This window comes from Homalodisca vitripennis, chromosome 5, assembly GCF_021130785.1.
Source record: "Homalodisca vitripennis isolate AUS2020 chromosome 5, UT_GWSS_2.1, whole genome shotgun sequence".
Taxonomy (NCBI): Eukaryota; Metazoa; Arthropoda; class Insecta; order Hemiptera; family Cicadellidae; genus Homalodisca; species Homalodisca vitripennis.
The window spans coordinates 106991838-107011584 of NC_060211.1; the positions used below are offsets into that span (position 1 = coordinate 106991838).

Genomic DNA, 19747 nt, shown 5'->3' on the forward strand with positions numbered 1-19747 from the left:
GTTGCTAATTGTAATATCTATGCTTATAAATTAAAGTAGATAAGTAGGCTACATAAACTATCGCAAATACTGTCAGTAGTTACGTCATGCCATACTTATGTAGTCAGAAATGCCTAAGAACCTGTAATTGCTTCATGTTATTGGAAGTATTTCTGTATATGAAACGTATATACAAAGTTATAATGAATTTTCATCTTTGAATATTACCAGATTTCAAGAGTAAATTACCAACTCTCGTTAAATAATAATTGGAAAGTCGTAATAATGTATTTTGGTTGGTACTGAATACACATATAAATTCTGTTTTTGACGTGACAGCAGAATATAATTGTTATGATGTAATTTAGCTGACAAAACGGAAACTTTACAGAGGAAATGTAATATAATAAACGCCGTGAGTGTAAAATAATGGATGATGACAGTTTGTGATTAACGTTGCGATAAATTCTGCCAACATCCGATTCCTGTTGTCATACTTCTGCTGCACATTCTTTACAAACTTCTTCAGAATAGCTCCAACAACGTGGGTCCCGATAATCGGTTGGTTAGCCTACATTGTGATAGTGAAATCTTTGCCAAACAATTGAATTCTCACTTCGAGCTAATTTCAAGGTAATGACTTATGCATACATTAAAATACTCGTGTGAAAATTACATGGTTTCAATAGGTATAAATATCGGTTTATTGTAATCTCACACTATTATTATTTAAGAGAATGTAACTGATCCAAAAATATATATTTTTTGTGCATTACCACAAGCAAAATATAGCTTTGGAAGATCACCACAGATTACAAAGTAATTGATAAGCCTGCAGGCAAAACAGTCGCATTTCAGGTAATAAAAAGTAAAGAACTGCTACTAAAAAGTAACCCAACTGCTACGAAGTTAAAAAAACCAATGAGATAATAAAAGAACGGTAAGTTGAAAGCCATGAAAATTTAAATTCCAGATAAGTAAACAACTACACTTAGCACAGTAGCGTACGTGACTAAACTCATAAACCTCCATAACAGAGCCAGCAATGTGGTTCGAAGCTCCGTGTGGTTGAAATCTCCAACTATATTCACTTGTACTCCAAGAATAACCAATAACCGCCGTGGAATCCACAATCGCCAGCTACTACTAACGACCGCTTACGCGGCAAATCTGTGGAGCTGAATCGATAAACTAAATTGCATTTTGTTCATTCAGTAACATCAGCGTAAGGTTGTTCTGTATTATTGGGGATCGTATAAAAATATTTTGTTTTTGTAATTAATATTTTTTGTGGTAAGGGGTTGGTTGGTGTTGAGATTTGAGGGCGGAGGGTAATGATAAGATAAACAATAGTACACTGAAGTACAGGTGCGTAGGTACGGTGATGGTAAGGTACGGTAAGGTGAAGGTAGGGTGAGGGTGAGGGGCAGGGTGAGGGTGAGTGGGTGGTAGTGTACAGTATCGGCAGATTGCGGGCGCATGCGTGGCTGGACCGAGGAGGCTGCGGCACTGTGCATCTCTGCATCCCTACACTTACACGGTCAGTACAAGCCCCGCTATTATTACATTTTAAATGCTACATTTAAGACATAGCTTTACACCAACTCTTCCAAATAATTTTGGTAAAATTTAAATTGTTAAGATCACACCTACATTATAAATACAAATCGATAAAATTGCGGTAATGATTTATTCCTCTGATAGATTGGCTATCGCCGAAGCAGTAATGGAAGGGGTACTTCTTTTTATGGTACAGTCGTAAAATAACTATCACCGTGTTAGGAAGACGTTTCAATTTTACGGCTCAATTCTGAGTTGGAGTCATCAAGCATAGTAATAAAACATAAGTGAAATTTTTAATGCGATACATGAATAATAAACCGCTCGGCAATCATGTAACAATCCCTAGAAATCTATAACAGCAAATTTATAAATGACGATCTATAGATATAAATTGATTTGGAGGTTTTTCTTTATGACTGTCATGTTGTTAGTTATGTTTCTGTACAATAATCTAATATTTTGTAACAATAAGAATAAATTCGCTTAATTATTTTAAATTGAGCCACAAGTAATGTAGTATTTCTTAGAGGAAAAGTCTATGAATTTATTCTTTGCTTCTTGTCATCAAAAGTACGAAGTCAAGTCAAACATTCTGCATTAAAAATGTGCAAAAGCAATGTTTGCTTAGAAACATGTTGATAATAATTAACAGTCATTCCAAATTCAAGTAAATTGCCTAATTCTCCCAATAATCACAGTTATTTCACTGATCGGAAGGATATAAATTGTTCTTTCCCAAACAACAACTTAATTCCTTGCTACATCTAGAAAATACAAACATTCTTTTTTACATTTATCGCATAATCCAAGGTTGGTTTAATTTGATGAATTGTTCAAGGAGAATAAGCTATTATGAAGAACAAAACTATAACTGATTTATTTAATAGTTTTGAAAGGGTCTTTTAGCTTTTTGTGAATACCTGTGATTTATTTGATAATAATAATTTTAGGTCTTCAAAGCTTAATAAAAAACAATGTACTGGAAATCTCTGGACTGTTTTGGTTATTCGAGCCCTTAATTCCTTTTAACTCGATAATTTTTACATTCAAGAAGAACGTTTTTGTTCACAAAGCATAAAATTGATTCCATCAGCCATTAACAAATTAAAATAGTTTAACACTTTCGTATGCTGTAAGTGGATGACACACTTAGTAAGAATATTTATGAGATCCACATTCATGTTATTTAGAGCTCTGATGATTTAAGGATTAAGACGCTCCCTTCTTTCATAATATCTAATATTTATACTACTCTGATGTGTTTGTTAAGTTAGAACATGAAACTACTTTGTGATAAGATGGGTATTTTGAAGCTAATTTTGTTTGTAGAACATGTTTATTAAAACATAGATTTATAAACCTATTGTATTGTTAAAGCAGAATATATTTAATTATTTCATACGGAAAAATAAAATGTATTGCTATTAAGACGAAGAGCAGGTATAGTGTTACTCTTTGCGAGTTTATTTGCTGAATATAATAACTTGTTGAAGTATTTTGCAAGAGGCAGTTCTATGGTTGTTAGTGTCTATTTGGCAGTTGTAGACACATGAAAGATCAAACCCAGAAGTCTCTCTATAGCACAGTTCACAGCTCGATCCTACGGACAGACCTAGGAACTGCCATTTACCAGATCTAGGGTAAAAATAGAGAATCTGTCCACTGCTCCTAGTTACTAAACCCTGTAGACGTATAGGTAGGGAATTCCATTGAAGGTTATACATTTATATGTCCTCTAAACTTAAAAGTGAATTTTACTTCAGAAATAGTCTAGAAGAGCATATTTACAATTATCGACCGTCAGATACATTACTAATCTTGAACTCTATGAAAGTTGTCACGCTAAGGTTAGTTGACATAATTTAATATTTATTTATGTGTCTTCTTGTTTTGGCGGTTTTTAAGTGTACAAAGCTAAGAAAAATGTCTTATTTTATCCCATTTGATACCTTCCCATTTCGATGTCAAAAATAAAAAACTATCGCGACAAACGTTCGATTTTATTTTTAGGATTATTCTTTATAGCCTAAATTTCAAGAAAACATAGGTTTTTGCTTGTAAAGCGCAAATTGGTTCTCGGCCCTTGGAATATAGTAAAATACTTTTAGTTTGATTCTCGTGATTTCGAGGGGAAGACAGACAGGAAAACAAGGGAAATTGTATAAGCTCCTTCGGTAACGATCAGTTAATATATTTATAATAAAATCAATACCAATACATTTCAAATGAATGCCTAAAGTATTGAAAATAGCGTTAAACTACGCATCACTCAGCTATGGTGAGGAGGGTTGATTCAATGTGAATATTGAGATTGGCTCCATTTAGCTGATGTGAAAATGGTGAAGGTGAAAACAACTGAGAACTCATCGCGTTGCCGATAGTGCGATTGGATACTGAAATCACGACGAGTACTAAAGTAATATTGCCAAGGTACTTTAATGGCAAAATACCCTGAACTGGTACAGCGGCAGCGCGCGTTTATTTTATATTTAATACCGAGTTTTCATTGCATAGTATTCGCATTTAGTTTTGTGAAGAATATTTAAGGGAAATCGCCATTTTAATTTGTGAACTAAGACGCGTATCTGACTATACGATCCAAATTCTAGCACTTTGGCGCGTCTCGGCCCGGCACGGCGTTTTTGGATTGAACATCGAGCAAAAACATAACAGATTATCGTTGTTTTACCTGTTTCAATAAATTGTAGATTTGATTATATTATGTTCGATACAGTTTATTGTGAAAGTAATGCAATGTATGTCATCTTTAAGGAGTGTAGTAATAAAAAAGCAGATCAAATTAAGTTATGCAGATCAAAACTTCACCACATCACGCAACTCAGCAAATTCTAAGCATTTCTTTCTCGTCCATTTTGATACTGACTTAATATAAAAAATGGATTATAGCGTTCCGCCTGCCTTAAAACACTCGTACAGTTAGTCACTTCGAAATTAGGCGCAGATTAAGCACAGAAAAATGTACTCGTATAGTTACATAAAAAAATTCAGAATCAACTTTTTTGATCGCTGGTTTTTGCAAATAGCAAATTAATGTACTCTCTTTCAATTATATTTCGGTAATGACTTATATATTAGGTTACTACTGGTTTACCATAAACTCGTATTTGTCGTATTTGGATAAACTTATTGCATTATGCGCTATTATTGTGTGTAATAATGTAGTCTGCAATAAACCCCATAGGTATTACAAAATATTAGTATTATTATTAGGCTATACTATCTGTTTTATTTTCACATTCATATTTCCATGGAATTACTTCTTTTATTACATGTTCCCTACAATATTAAAAAAAACGAATAATAAATCCAAAATTGTTGTTATGATTAATTATTCATCTTAATCTCATTTTGAGCGAAATTATATACAACATGACGCATAACATATTCCTAAATCTGGGATTCCTATAAGTACAATTTTAAACCTCACGCATCTGATGCGAGGTTTAAAATTGGCCCGCCACCATAAACATTATAGCCACCAGGGGGTTGCAAGTATAAAAGAGATACTGTGGTCTGCATTCGTACGTAGGATAGAATGGATTACACCAATTTCAAACGAATATTATAATTTATTGGCTGAGCGTTAGCGAAGCCTATCACTCATTTATGGGGCTGGCAAAAAGTGTTATTCCTTTTTCCCCACGATATCAATAGAATGAATTTACCTATAAACTCGAAATGTTTGTATAGACAACATCGAGTTGATGATTGTTGCATGCCCTTCCATGGGATTTGGTAGAGCGATATCTAAGCCTCATACCTCAAGAACTTAACTACAGAGTTGAAATTTAAAATATTTTGCTATCACTATTCCTTATTTGTCTGTCTGCATATTAGTATGTATCTGTCTGTGAGTCAGTTTAAAGCAGAATATTTTGTGAACTATTAGCTATGGATTTGACAACTTTTTTCGTGTAACTTAAAAAAGCCTATGGGATTTGGCCTAATTGTCCGCAGAATATCTCGAGAACTATTTGACCTATGCACTTTACACTTTGCATGTTCGTATTCTACATTAAAAAACTGAGTTTGGAGATGGTATGTGACCGACCATGCAATGCGTAGCTCCGGAGGGTATCTCGTGAGCGAACTGAGTTATGCACTTTATATTTTGCATGTTCGTATTTTACATTAAAAAACTGAGTTTGGAGATGGTACGTGACCGACCATGCAATGCGTAGCTCCGGAGGGTATCTCGTGAGCGAACTGAGTTATGCACTTTACATTTTGCATGTTCGTATTTTACATTAAAAAACTGAGTTTGGAGATGGTACGTGACCGACCATGCAATGCGTAGCTCCGGAGGGTATCTCGTGAGCGAACTGAGTTATGCACTTTACATTTTGCATGTTCGTATTTTACATTAAAAAACTGAGTTTGGAGATGGTATGTGACCGACCATGCAATGCGTAGCTCCGGAGGGTATCTCGTGAGCGAACTGAGTTATGCACTTTACATTTTGCATGTTTCGTATTTTACATTAAAAAACTGAGTTTGGAGATGGTATGTGACCGACCATGCAACGCGTAGCTCCGGAGGGTATCTCGTGAGCGAACTGAGTTATGCACTTTACATTTTGCATGTTCGTATTTTACATTAAAAAACTGAGTTTGGAGATGGTACGTGACCGACCATGCAACGCGTAGCTCCGAAGGGTATCTCGTGAGCGAACTGAGTTATGCACTTTACATTTTGCATGTTCGTATTTTACATTAAAAAACTGAGTTTGGAGATGGTACGTGACCGACCATGCAACGCGTAGCTCCGGAGGGTATCTCGTGAGCGAACTGAGTTATGCACTTTACATTTTGCATGTTCGTATTTTACATTAAAAAACTGAGTTTGGAGATGGTATGTGACCGACCATGCAACGCGTAGCTCCGGAGGGTATCTCGTGAGCGAACTGAGTTATGCACTTTACACTTTGCATGTTCGTATTCTACATTAAAAAACTGAGTTTGGAGATGGTACGTGACCGACCATGCAACGCGTAGCTCCGGAGGGTATCTCGTGAGCGAACTGAGTTATGCACTTTACATTTTGCATGTTCGTATTTTACATTAAAAAAACTGAGTTTGGAGATGGTATGTGACCGACCATGCAACGCGTAGCTCCGGAGGGTATCTCGTGAGCGAACTGAGTTATGCACTTTACACTTTGCATGTTCGTATTCTACATTAAAAAACTGAGTTTAGGGATGGTACGTGACCGACCATGCAACGCGTAGCTCCGGAGGGTATCTCGTGAGCGAACTGAGTTATGCACTTTACACTTTGCATGTTCGTATTCTACATTAAAAAACTGATTTTGGGGACGGTACGTGACCGACCATGCAACGCGTAGCTCCGGAGGGTATCTCGTGAGCGAACTGAGTTATGCACTTTACACTTTGCATGTTCGTATTCTACATTAAAAAACTGAGTTTAGAGAGGGTATGTGACCGACCATGCAACGTAGAGGTCCGGACGGTATCTCGTGAGCGAACTGAGTTATGCACTTTACATTTTGCATGTTCGTATTTTACATTAAAAAACTGAGTTTGGAGATGGTACGTGACCGACCATGCAACGCGTAGCTCCGGAGGGTATCTCGTGAGCGAACTGAGTTATGCACTTTACACTTTGCATGTTCGTATTCTACATTAAAAAACTGAGTTTGGGGATGGTACGTGACCGACCATGCAACGCGTAGCTCCGGAGGGTATCTCGTGAGCGAACTGAGTTATGCACTTTACACTTTGCATGTTCGTATTTTACATTAAAAAACTGAGTTTGGAGATGGTACGTGACCGACCATGCAACGCGTAGCTCCGGAGGGTTTCTCGTGAGCGAACTGAGTTATGCACTTTACATTTTGCATGTTCGTATTTTACATTAAAAAACTGAGTTTGGAGATGGTACGTGACCGACCATGCAACGCGTAGCTCCGGAGGGTATCTCGTGAGCGAACTGAGTTATGCACTTAACATTTTGCACGTATCTCAATTTATACGTAGACAAGATAATTGGCAAAGTACATGTCCGTTCAGAGCTGAAATTTATTAAATTTTATAACTCAGGGGATATCTCAGGAAAAATTGAGCCATATACTTTACACTCATTCGAGGGGTATGTCTGTCTGTTTCCGTTTACGCAGGATTTCTCGTAAAGGAACTGGGCTATCTCCGCAGGGCACCTCCAGAATATAATGAGTTATACACATAACACTGTGCATATAATTTCAGCGCAGCCTGTTACGCGACACTAGTCTGGCGAACTCTTACTTTATAATCAAATATAGGAATTGTGTTAACTAAATACAATTTGATTTAGTTATTTAATGTTTTCTTTTATTCGTAACTCTTTTATGACGAGATCAATGACTTGAATGTGTGTCGCTCCCTCTCTCCCTACATCCTCGCCTTGGCTCTAAGCCATCTCTACTACTACTGTGGTAGTGGCTGAATATCAGAGGTCCATCATAGTACAGTTGCTGTATTATGTGCTTCTTGAGAAATTAAGTCCTCACCAAAATATAATCTATTACGTGTAATCCTATTCTTATGATAGCCAAAATAAGTGATACAAATTAAACATCTCAAATATTTATTAAAATCATTCTATTGAAATCCAAATAATATACATATTTATAAAATATATCAATTTAAGCTTTGGCTAAAAATGAAACAAGTAATCTTGATCTTACTCCAAATTAAGTGTTTGCTATTCGGTATAAACATATAAAATCAGAAGTTAAGCAATTAATAACTGTAAAGAGCAAGACTACATTAATAAAGGTAAAACTTTTAATTACAAATTAAATTAACAGAAGAGCATATTTTAAAATCTTTTATTTATCTCAAATTTGTGATTGTTTTCAACACTTACATTATGTTAAAATTCGATGCAATGCAAGTAAATTGTCATATTTTTCACATTTAATTTAATTAATTAATAACTCGCCATGTTTATATTAAGTAATTATAACGAGATTGTTTTAGTTACCATTTGGTCTTATTGCTGACTGTAGACTGCTCATTAAAGACAAGATATAATGGAATGTGTAGAATAAAGTGAATCGGATGGGAAGCTGTATGCTGGCGAAAAACACACTCTGTCTTAAATATACGGACATGATAACATGTATTTACTTTGAAAATAAATCCAAATATCCGCTGCAATCAAGAAAATTCCAGTAATCGCATCAAAAATGGTTTTATAATAACTGTCCACAACATGAATACACGTCTCTGTTGGTTTGTTGCGTCAAGCTATTTTATATTCCGTTTGAACAGTTCTAGGGGCCTTTAGTTCGTGAAAATTGTGTACAGGTGGGCTGATTATATATGCAATTTGTCCCTATAGCGAGAGTGGCCTGTAGTTTAGGCCTACGCATAGCTTGTTTTCAGTTACCTTCCCAAAACCTTCAAACAACTTGTTTGTCAATGATAAAAAAACCAGTTACAATCTTAGTGTAAGGTACGAAACGACACCCTCACAGCTATGTGTTTTCCGCGATACCGAGGCATAGCCTAAACTAGCTGTACTTACATCAAATTTGGCGTGAATCCATTGCATAAACTCGAATTCCAAATAATCTGATCGTTCCTCTCATTCATTGTAGTGATGGTTTTAAAAATGTTGAATCCTTAGAGAAGTAGTCAACATTTGGAAATAACGTCTTAAGCTCCTAAAAGACGTGTGTGTCACTGTAAGAAATTAATACAAAATAAATAGATAAATAATAATAATAACAAAAAATAAAAATAATTACAATGTTTTTACTAACACTGCTAACTAGCTTGATCCGCAGAACTGACAAGCACAACGGTTGTGTTTTTAGCAAAGGCTTTGCATGTTTTTTTAAAAGCCACTCCATTTTAGCCAAGGACAAGCACAAAAAATGTTTGTGCAAGCTTCTCAGTTTAATATAATTCACCAAAGTTATAATGTTTAAATTTAAAGCCAGCACTTTATAATTGAAAATTTGCCCTCACTCCTTTAAATACATAGGTCTGTAGAGTATAAATCCAAAAATATACTTAAATAAACAAACGTGTTTGTATAATATTGTGTGTTTTATTTTCAATTGTATTTCAAAATTTGGAAATTTTCAGTTGGAGATTCCAATCTTTCGAGAATATTCCCTTGAAATTGTGAATATGCCAAAAAGGAGATTGCATTAAACTATATTCTCTGCCTTCTTTTCCCAACTGATGACGGTAGAATACTAGCAGGTATGCAGCACCCCTGTGTGTAACTAGGCTGAATATTCCAGGTTACACAACATGGTTGTCGAGTGGGTAGTGCTGAGTTGTATGGCCTGGCTGTGTGGAGCCTCCCCTGGACCATCGACCTCGCCTTCACCGCCCCCGGCTCTCAACATTGGATGCGACATCAAGTTAGGCCTGGAGACGGTTCTCTGGCGACCCAACCAGACACAGGAGCTGCTGCTTCCCGCTATGGTAACTTTGTGTTTATGCATTAGTTAAGTTTGTGCCTTTTACTCATGATTATTCTTCGGAGCGACCATGCAGAAGCAAGAAGTTTACAAACTAAACTAGGTACCATTTTTGTGTTACCATATTTATGACTTTTCTTAGTCCTCACATAAGTAAGTTCTTAACCAAAAATGTTAAGCTCTTCTAGCACCAGCTTGGTGGTTATTTGAATTAATAATGAAAAAGCATTTAGCCATTAAAAATATTAATAATTCGTTTTTTTGGAGAGTTTGGACTTATTTTCGTGTGAAAAATCATTTCTCTGCAGCATCTTATGTAAAATTCTCACAATAATCAATGTTTTACATATTCCTACGGCAAGAATGTAGCCAGGAACAAATTTTGGGGGTCCAGACAACTCATATTATCCCGTAGTGGACATAGAGTAAGGCCCCATTTTGTTCCTTAAAAAGTTCTTAGCCCGTTTCTTTGCTGAGAACGATCTTTCAGCAGTACATGTCAGTAATACTGAATTATTTAAATAATAATAATTGTTTACTAAAAAATAATTGGAAAAATTAAAAATTTGAACATTTGGGGGGTCCAGACCTGGCTACGTCCTTATTCTACGTTATCTACTGTGTGCATTTTTAAAGAAAGACTTTGTACACACTGGTAAGTTTTTGAACATTGCACAGTTTCAAAGCCGTAAAATCTTATTTCCACACATTAAGAGCAATTTTATTACAAACTCAATAGTAAAAATAAAAAGCAGTAAGTAACAAGAATAAGAAAAGCACTTTAGTATGTTTTGCAACGTTATCCGAAAATATGCATTTCTTGTAAAGGAATTATATTATATTTGAGAAAACTTATAAGTTGTATTAGAAGTGAGGACAATACTATGTTTATTTTTAAACATCAGAACTCTATTCATGGAGACTGATTGAAATCTAAGCAAAATATTTGCAAGTTTGTCTATTTCATAAAATTGGAATTAAAAAGTCATACAGACAATATCTTTCTTACATTTCGGTTTGTTTTGTTAACTCCGAGGGTGGCCGGTTAAATTATTATATGCGAACGCTATTTACCACCGACATGTTTAAGGCAACTGCAAATGCTGAAAGAGTTTAAAACACATAAATATTGGGTTACATATGCAACAAACAAGTGGACTGTCGTCGCACAGTTGGAACACAATGGTCCCGGGTTGGACAGATGGAACGTGCGTCCAATTAAATAGGTAACAGGCATTTAATGGCCTGGTGGGCACTTTGCGAAGTGCAGTTATATGGAAAGCGGTGCCGAGAAGTTTCCAGATGGCTTTTGAAAATCTCGTTCAAGCCAATTGTTTTGTGTGACATAATATTACATTATGGTTGTAAATCAAAATAGTCAAACAATGTGATAATTTAAATTTTTCGATAAGTTACCTAATAATATCACTAGGTATTATAATATACGTTATACACAGCCCACTAGATATACAAGATTGTGCAACTACACAACGTTATATTATGCTACAAAAACACAATGTGCATACGATCGAGGTCCCACGTTGGTTGTGCCAATTTGCTCACGATCGGTTTTCTAAGTGTGCTGCCCCTCGTTGGTTGTGCGACTTGCTTACGATCAGTTTTATAAACCGCTTTTTAACATGTGTTGTAGTCCCCTGTTGGCTGAGTCATATTGTTCCAAGTCGGTATTTAAATAACGATCAAACTTCAATGTCTGTGGTGTTGTTGAAAGTGTAGTTTGTGTTAGTGAAAGTAGGCTACACGTTATATATCACTAGCACTGGGTCTATATTTATCTCAGGTTTTTTTAAGTAGGTTGAATGATGGTTCAAACTGAATATTACTCTATTGAAGGCTCTGATAAATATGATTATTTATATCATGATAAAGTTCACAAAGTATTCACTGGGTTCTCATCAATCACTTTGATTCTAATAAGTTTTGAAAGTAATATTCTTTGAGTTAAAGCTTATTTTCTTACTTACCACATTTCTTTTAGATGGGATAATCAATGAAAGACAAAGCAAATCACTTTGATGTCAATTTATTTCATATTATACTGTCTAATTGTACTCACTTTGCTTTGATAATTTGTTCACTAAAGCAACATCCCATCCCTGATTACAACTTTAATGCACTATTGTACAGTTTCATATTTTATCACTACTGTACCAGGAGGATCTACACGAGTACACGTCCTCCCCGCTTCAAGTCCAGAGAAAGAAGAAAGATTCTCCCACTAAAACCACGCGTACCGGCTCAAACAATGCTCATCCCCTCTCCCGTTCAAATCAGCGTCTTCACGATTGAATATAATTTAATTCTTTTCTCATAGTTATCGAAATTTATCACGTTCACTATAATTGATCAATTTAAGTCTTTCTATTTTCTTTTATTATTTTTCTATAGCTTTTTTATTTAAATTTTTTGCAACATGTGCTTTCTGATGTCATCAATACGCAAGTCATTTTATCCTACAATTGGCTTTTCTGCGTAATTTTATTTAGTACTTTTGTAAAACACGAATTTTGGTTATGGTAAACTCATTTTAATTAATTAAATTTGTTCCCGTATAAAGTTTAATATATTTCTTCGTTATTAATTAAATAAATCTCAATTCCGATAACATGTGATTTACTTACGTCACAAATGTTGTAATTTGACCTGTCACAAATGTAATCCTTATTATGCAAATATTTTATTTTGAGAGATAGTGAATTCTATTATGAACATTTCTCTTGGGCTCTACAAATAAACCTGTATAAAATTATACAATAGGCAAAGAGGGCTTATCTGCTTTTATATCAAAGTAGCCTATTTTTATGTGGACAGTGCCTGCATGTTGTACGATTAGTTAAACAATAGTTTTTATTTAAGTAATACGTTATGGGGTGCAGATGACCGAGTGGTCTAAGACATCCGATTTTGAATCTGAGTCTGGTTAGAGATAGCGCAGGTTCGAATCCTGCCTGTGACCGTAGCACTTCTTATCAATACCATTGACCTTGTGCTGTATCGATTTGACAAGCAAGATCCTCGCGTAGGCCTGTAGCCGATAATGACGCACAGAATAAAGCTTAAAAAAGTTCATAAAATATAAAAAACACACCATTAACTTATAGGGAGCTTTCTGTATACATCAGAGATCGTTTTAAGAAAAACTTATAAATAATGATTTAACACCTAATATTAGCAATACAGACTATTATATACGAACTGTTGAGATTTGCCATCGTTCAGTGAAACAAAAAATCAGTAACACTCACTACGTTTCGAGATCTGCAATCTGATCTCTTCTTCAGGTACGTTCGGAAAAAAATCCTGTTTCCTTCACAATCCTTCCATCGTCAAAAATAAACTTCAAACAAAGAAGTGTTGAGATTTGTAATGAAACTATTATGTTTAAAGTAAAGTAGTGCGTGAAGCACATTTAATCTGGGAGTTTTAAAACTTAGTTTTAGTTTAATTAGTTTATATTCTCATAAATAGTATTAATTAGTTACTGTATTGAGTGGAACATACTGTATCAGTGTGGAGAACAGCAACTCACCTGTTTCTCTGCGTGTACGTTGTCATTAGCGGCATCATTAGAGTAAATAGAGCTTTGAATTTGGAGGAGAAAGGCGGCTGAGTGGCTTTGTGTATGGTAATTTACTGGTAATTCATTAGAGGGAGACATTTATTTAAATTGCCGTCGTAAACGCCGCAAATAAACTTGTTTTCAATGTTACGTAGGGAAGTAGCGTTTGCCATGTGTTGTGAATTGTATTGACTTTGTTCAATTTAAATAGCACGATGCAGTCAGTGTTTTGCAAGCTTTACACCTTCAAGCGCTTTGGAAACTAATCGTTATAATTTCCAACACAGTAATGTGTCATCAATGTATCCTGTACTGCTTAATTTTTCTAATACCCAGCTTAGTAACATATTAATTACTAAGCCAATAAACTATCAATGAATAAAGTATAACCTCTATTAACCTATTATTATTTAAGAGCAATTACTACAAAGAAACTATAAATACATCACGGCGAATTTAATTTCAATAAAGATTTAATTACAAAAAGTAATTGCTCCGTTTGGACTCGAACCCGGGTCTCTCACTGACTGGGCAAGCAAGTTATCATACACCACGGAGCCCGTAGCCTACTATTACGATTATATTATTTTCTATTTGGCTGTATCTGTCATATGTGTTTATAATCAAACTAACACATGACGGGAAGACCAAATACATCTCAAACGACGTTTTTTATATTTATTGTGTGTGTGTGAGTGTGTGTGATAAGTTTGTGGCTATGTTGAGACAAGAAGCCATTGGCATTTTATTATGCTATCAAAGTTGGGTTTTACTTGCGTTAACTTTCCAACGATTGTATTCAAACCGTTGCAACATAACGCATGTTTCCACAAAGTGGTTCTCTCTAAAGGAGCGGACAGAGAGGGGTACTGAAGTATCATCAGCAATAACATTTATTTAGCACATATTTGAAATTCATGGAACATGGATAGTATTAATGGAAGATAGATACTAATTAAAATTTTAATTGGGCCATATTTCCATCTTACTGTTATTAAGATTCTAAAGCGATTTGACTTTACAAATCAGTTAGAATGGCTGACTATGTATTTTACCTTACTTTGACAGAGTCAGACCAATAATAAGTAACTTCCTAAATGCTCCATTATAGGTTATGATCTGATTGCAGATAAAATTTCTATAGGAACTGATACTATAGAACATATCATAGTTCACCTAGCTTTTATTTACAATGCAGTTTAACGTTAGGAAAGACTTCTCTGTGCAAATAAAAGAAGGCCTAATAGTCTTAAAACTTGTAAATCCTGTCAACAAGCTAACATAGTAAATATACTAATAACTCTTCTCCTCCTTAGAGCATCTAGGATTTTTATAAGATAATTTGGTGTGGGTTGGAGTTCTCATTACGTAACATAAAGCTTTTTAACTTTTTTTAAGACTACGTAATACCTTATAATAACACATGGAAGTGGTCAAGGAGCTCAATTACAAACTTGCAATTTCAATGTGTGTTATTTGTGTGCCTAATTAATTTATCTCTAGGGGGTATAAATTAACAACTGAAGATATACATGCATGTATATGAACATTTACAGTTTCAAATAAACGTCATTTTTAGAGGGGGAGGGAGGGGTTCTTATATTCAAGGGACGCTAAAACATTTCCTCTACTAACCTGGGTTTCAGACGCTTTAGGCTTAATATTTAAACTGCTTACATCCTGAATAAACTCGTCATCAATAAACGCTATTACTGGTAAGCATTATTCCACCAGACTACATGTTAGTACGTTAGTCCCGAGGATGAAATGCTGTGCGGCAGTATGAAGAGCACAGTGTTAAGTCCTAAATCGATTATCTTGTATCAAATATTATTGGACAGTAGCCACACACTGGGCATAGCACACCCCGGTATTAGCAACCCCCTAACTCTGCCACTCGATACAGTTTGCAAGTTCAGCATTTAGCAAATAACTGTTACGATCAAATTATAGCATTACTGGGTATTTATAAATTAATCAAGCAGGCTGGACACTAACATAATGAGATTAATAAAAACGCTTGAAAAACTACAACAAAATATCGTTTTAATTAAATAACGATATTACTCTATGTCCACTACGGGAAAATATCAGTTGTCTGGACCTTCCAAAATGTTATCTAGTGCTTGATTTGAATCGGAACGCAACGGAACGGCGCGGCGTTCCGGTAACTCTGTATGAAAAATAAGCGTTAGGCCTATTGGTTTACCCAGGAAATTGTCCGATGCAACACTGTTTGAAAATATCCTCTTTCATAATTTTACTGGGAAAAGGCGCGGACTTTCCTTTCTACTGGACTCTGTCAAGACCCCCCCCCCCACGAGGTACAGGGTTTGTCCGGAAAGTAATAGGACTGATTTTCTTTTGCCGAGACTGTACTTCGGAGCGTGCGTGCAAACGACTGGATTCGTAGAGGGTGTTTCCTAGCTAACGAACAAGCGGCTGGTCAGTTGTCTCCGAGCACCTGAAGAGTCAGAACAGGCATTTTCAAGTGACGTGTTTTTGTGAGTGGTGCAAGCTGAAATGCAGCGTTTCGTTAGAGAAGAGGTACACGATTAGATTCAGTGTGAAAACTCGGTAAATCTGCGGCAGAGACATTTGATATAATCAAGCAGGCTTACCCAGATGTTGCTTTTAGCAAGAAGTGGTGTGTTTCGGTGGCACCAGGCCTTTTTGGAGGGCCGGGAAGAAGAGGTCGCTGATGAAGGACTTGCTGGAAGACCTTCGACTTCGACAAACACCGACAATGTGACTCGTGTGTGCGCAAAGTTTTGAACTCAAGACTGTCGACTAAGTATTCATTTAATTGCCCAGATGTTACATTTACCGAAATCTGTCGTTCATGAAATTGTGACGGAGCATTTGAACATGCGCAAAGTGTGTGCGAAGATGGTCCCAAAAAGTGCTCACTGGCGACCAGAAATTGCGGCTCACACCGTCTTTCTTGTGAATAGCTACCTGACCAAGGCCGGCATCCCAACTCTTCCACATAATTAATAATAATAATAATAATAATAATAATAATAATAATAATAATACTTTATTGTCATGGACATATATACATGTATTGACAATGTCAGAATTGTTGAACGTTACATTGTTCTTAGTCTTACTAGAGCAGTAAAAAAACAAAACTTAGCGGTATATAAAATAGTAACAATGCATGTATTGCGTGTAATGTAATAAATGTAACAATTTTAAAAACAACGTTAAAATTGATAATAATAAACTAATTAATAAATAAGTATATAAATAGATAAACATCACAAAAATTTCAACAAGTTAACAAAAAAAATAAAGACTATTAGTAAGAACAGTTAACAAGAACAAAAATAAACTATTTAAAGAGTCAACAAAGCAAAAAGGTATTGATCAACGGACATATATTATACAGAGTTATGCCAGGGTGTTCTAGGAATTCCTCAATGTTATAAAAAGGATTTGCTAACAGCCAGTCATTGAGTTTTTAAGAAAAACCTTACAACTATACAATTTAACAAAATAACTTAACTTATTATAGACTTTTTTGCACATGACAGAATGGCTATTTAACATTTTACTTAATCGGCATTGTTGAAAACTAATATTATCTTTATTACGTGTATTGTATGGATGTAGGTCTTCATTAAGTATCATTTCTGGTAATTTTTTTAAGGAGTAAGCAGCAAGGTTCAAAAATGTAAAGATTGATTGACGACAGTGTTAATTTTTAAAACTAATGAATATAGGCTTGCAATGATCTAATGGGGCTGAGCCATTAATTATTCTAATAACCCTCTTCTGCAATTTCAAAATCTCAACAATCCTTGGAGAGTTACCCCATACAAGCAAAACAGGATTTCATTATTGACTGAAAGAAAAGGGAAATATGCCATCCTAATATAATCTGTCGTTACACAGTGTTTCAGACGTCTCAATAGAAATATAACTCTAGACAGTCTAGTTTTAATGTGGTCTATATGTGTTCCCCAGGTCAGCTGGTGATCAATAAAATACCAAGAAACTTAACATTATAAACGGTCCAACTCTACAAGTTCCTGATTATGGCCTTAAGCTAAATATTACATTTTCAGTTTTACTTTTATTTAAGAGATAACCATTGGCTCGGAAACCACACACCTGCCTCTTCTAAAAGAGCTCTCACCAGATCATTCAGCTCTACAATATCATTTGAAACATTCAAGAAAGTTGTGTCATCAGCATAAAGGAAAGTTCTAACATTTACAGGCAAAGGTACAATCATTAATACTTATTAAAAATAACAAAGCCCCAAAACCCCGAGCCCTGCGGCACTCATATTTTAGGACAACTTCTTGAGACCATTCTCCATCGATAAAAAAAAACCACCTGCCTTCTATTTTCTAGATAGGACTTGGACCTCAATGTGCCTCCAATGAATTAAGCTACCATAAAAATAAAGTTTAGTTTTTCTAATAGGTCCGAGTGATCAACACAGTCGAAAGCCCTGCTCAGGTCACAAAACTGCAAAAGCGTTTTCAAAAACCAAACTATCTCAAAGGCCTGCAATTTCACAAAAAGCGTGGCTTTACCCCTCCTAAAACCAAACTGAAATTTGGTCAAAATGTGTTTTTTCTTTCCAAAAAAGTAACAACTTGTTCATAAATTATAATTTCAATCAATTTGGATACAACAGGTAAAATTTGAGACTGGGCGATGATCAGGTTTCAATCTCTCGGTCCTTTCTTGTAGATAGGACAAACTCTGGAGATTTTAAGCTCTTCAGGAAATTTCCTTCTTAAGTAAACAGTTAGACACATTTAGTAATAGGTTCGTAATAGAGGTAGTATTTGCTTCAAAAGAGTATTAGACATGTAAAAATCATGTAAGAATGTAAGTTTTGCGGCCTTAAGAAACATCATCTGTTGACACTGTTGACACGAATTTCCACTCAAATAAGCTAATATTACTTAAACTAACTGGGCAAACATTTTTAAGGAGAGCTTTAGTAGTAACAGCCAGGTTTTTCGATGGCTTTTTTTGCTTCAACAACTGCTTCTATACAATCATTGTTACAATATTTGGTGAGAACATTGGCCTTTGGCCTTTTGCCATGTTACAGTTTTTCTTTATTAAGGACCAAGCTGCCTTACACTTGTTCTTGCTAGAATCTATTTAGCTGACTGTTATAACTTTGGCAGCAGAAATGTTATTGGTGTACTCTCTCTTTAGCACTTTTCAGCTGATTTTTAACTGTATTACTACCAGTATATTCTTGTACAAAAAATCAAGAGACAACCTATCCTTTAAAGTATCTTTTAAAGTCAGGCCAAGTCGATATATACCAATATTTCTCCCTTTAACACCATTTACTTCAATTTTAGGTCGTTTTAAAATCAAAAAATAATTCAAAATATTAATCAAAATAGTAAAAAAACATGTGAACATTGCTGCTCCATTACAAAACACTGTGCAGAAAACAGGGACCAGTTAACAAGATTAAGTCTATCAGTTAAACAAGACGATACTTTTTCTAGGCAGGACAAATTTGTAAGAGGAGGAATTAGCTTAAGTATACTATGTTGTTTAGATGAAGCTCCCTTTGCATCGATCTTATTTAAGACCTTCAAATTAATAAGCATGCCATCATGGTCAGTAAACGGAAAATTTTTTGACAACATTACAATTTACATAGTCTAAAAACTACAATTTACAAAAACATTATCAAGACAGTTGTTACCTCTAGTAGGTGCAGAGTTCAAACAGTAGCAGTTAAATTGTCGAAGTAGATTAAGAAACTCAACTGCTGTGGTCTTTGTAGTAGTTACATCGAAATCAGCATTGAAGTCGCCACCTGCTATGACTGTTGTCATCATTTTGTTGGGACATTTTGGAATTTGTCAGGTGTATAAAGAGATCTTCCATGTAACTGAGAAAATGTTTAGGGTCAGACCCAGGCGAGCGGTAGATGCAGATGATAAGCTTGAAATTGTACCACAATTGCTGCCGCTGCTTCAAAGTTCAAATCGGAACAGAATGATCCTAAATATTTAATTCTCTTGGTTTCCAAGTTATTTTTCACAAAGATTGCCGCGCCAACCTCTGATATGATCAGTTCTGCAATAATTTGCCGCACAATAATAATTATTCTGGTGAGAATTCAAAAGATTCATCTTGACACAACCAATGTTCTGTGATACATATGAA

At 35.2% G+C, this 19747-nt stretch overlaps 1 protein-coding gene across 1 annotated transcript in view; it reads left to right on the forward strand.

Moving 5' to 3' along the window:
• Nucleotides 1-448: 448 nt before the first annotated feature.
• The window catches only part of LOC124362673 (delta and Notch-like epidermal growth factor-related receptor), a 50826-nt gene continuing 31527 nt past the window's right edge, over nt 449-19747 (forward strand). Inside the window, exons 1-2 of the mRNA XM_046817371.1 lie at nt 449-612; nt 9820-10006. Of these exons, the coding sequence (XP_046673327.1) occupies nt 9830-10006 (177 nt within the window). The 5' untranslated portion in view covers nt 449-612; nt 9820-9829. The remainder of the gene's footprint in view (nt 613-9819; nt 10007-19747) is intronic.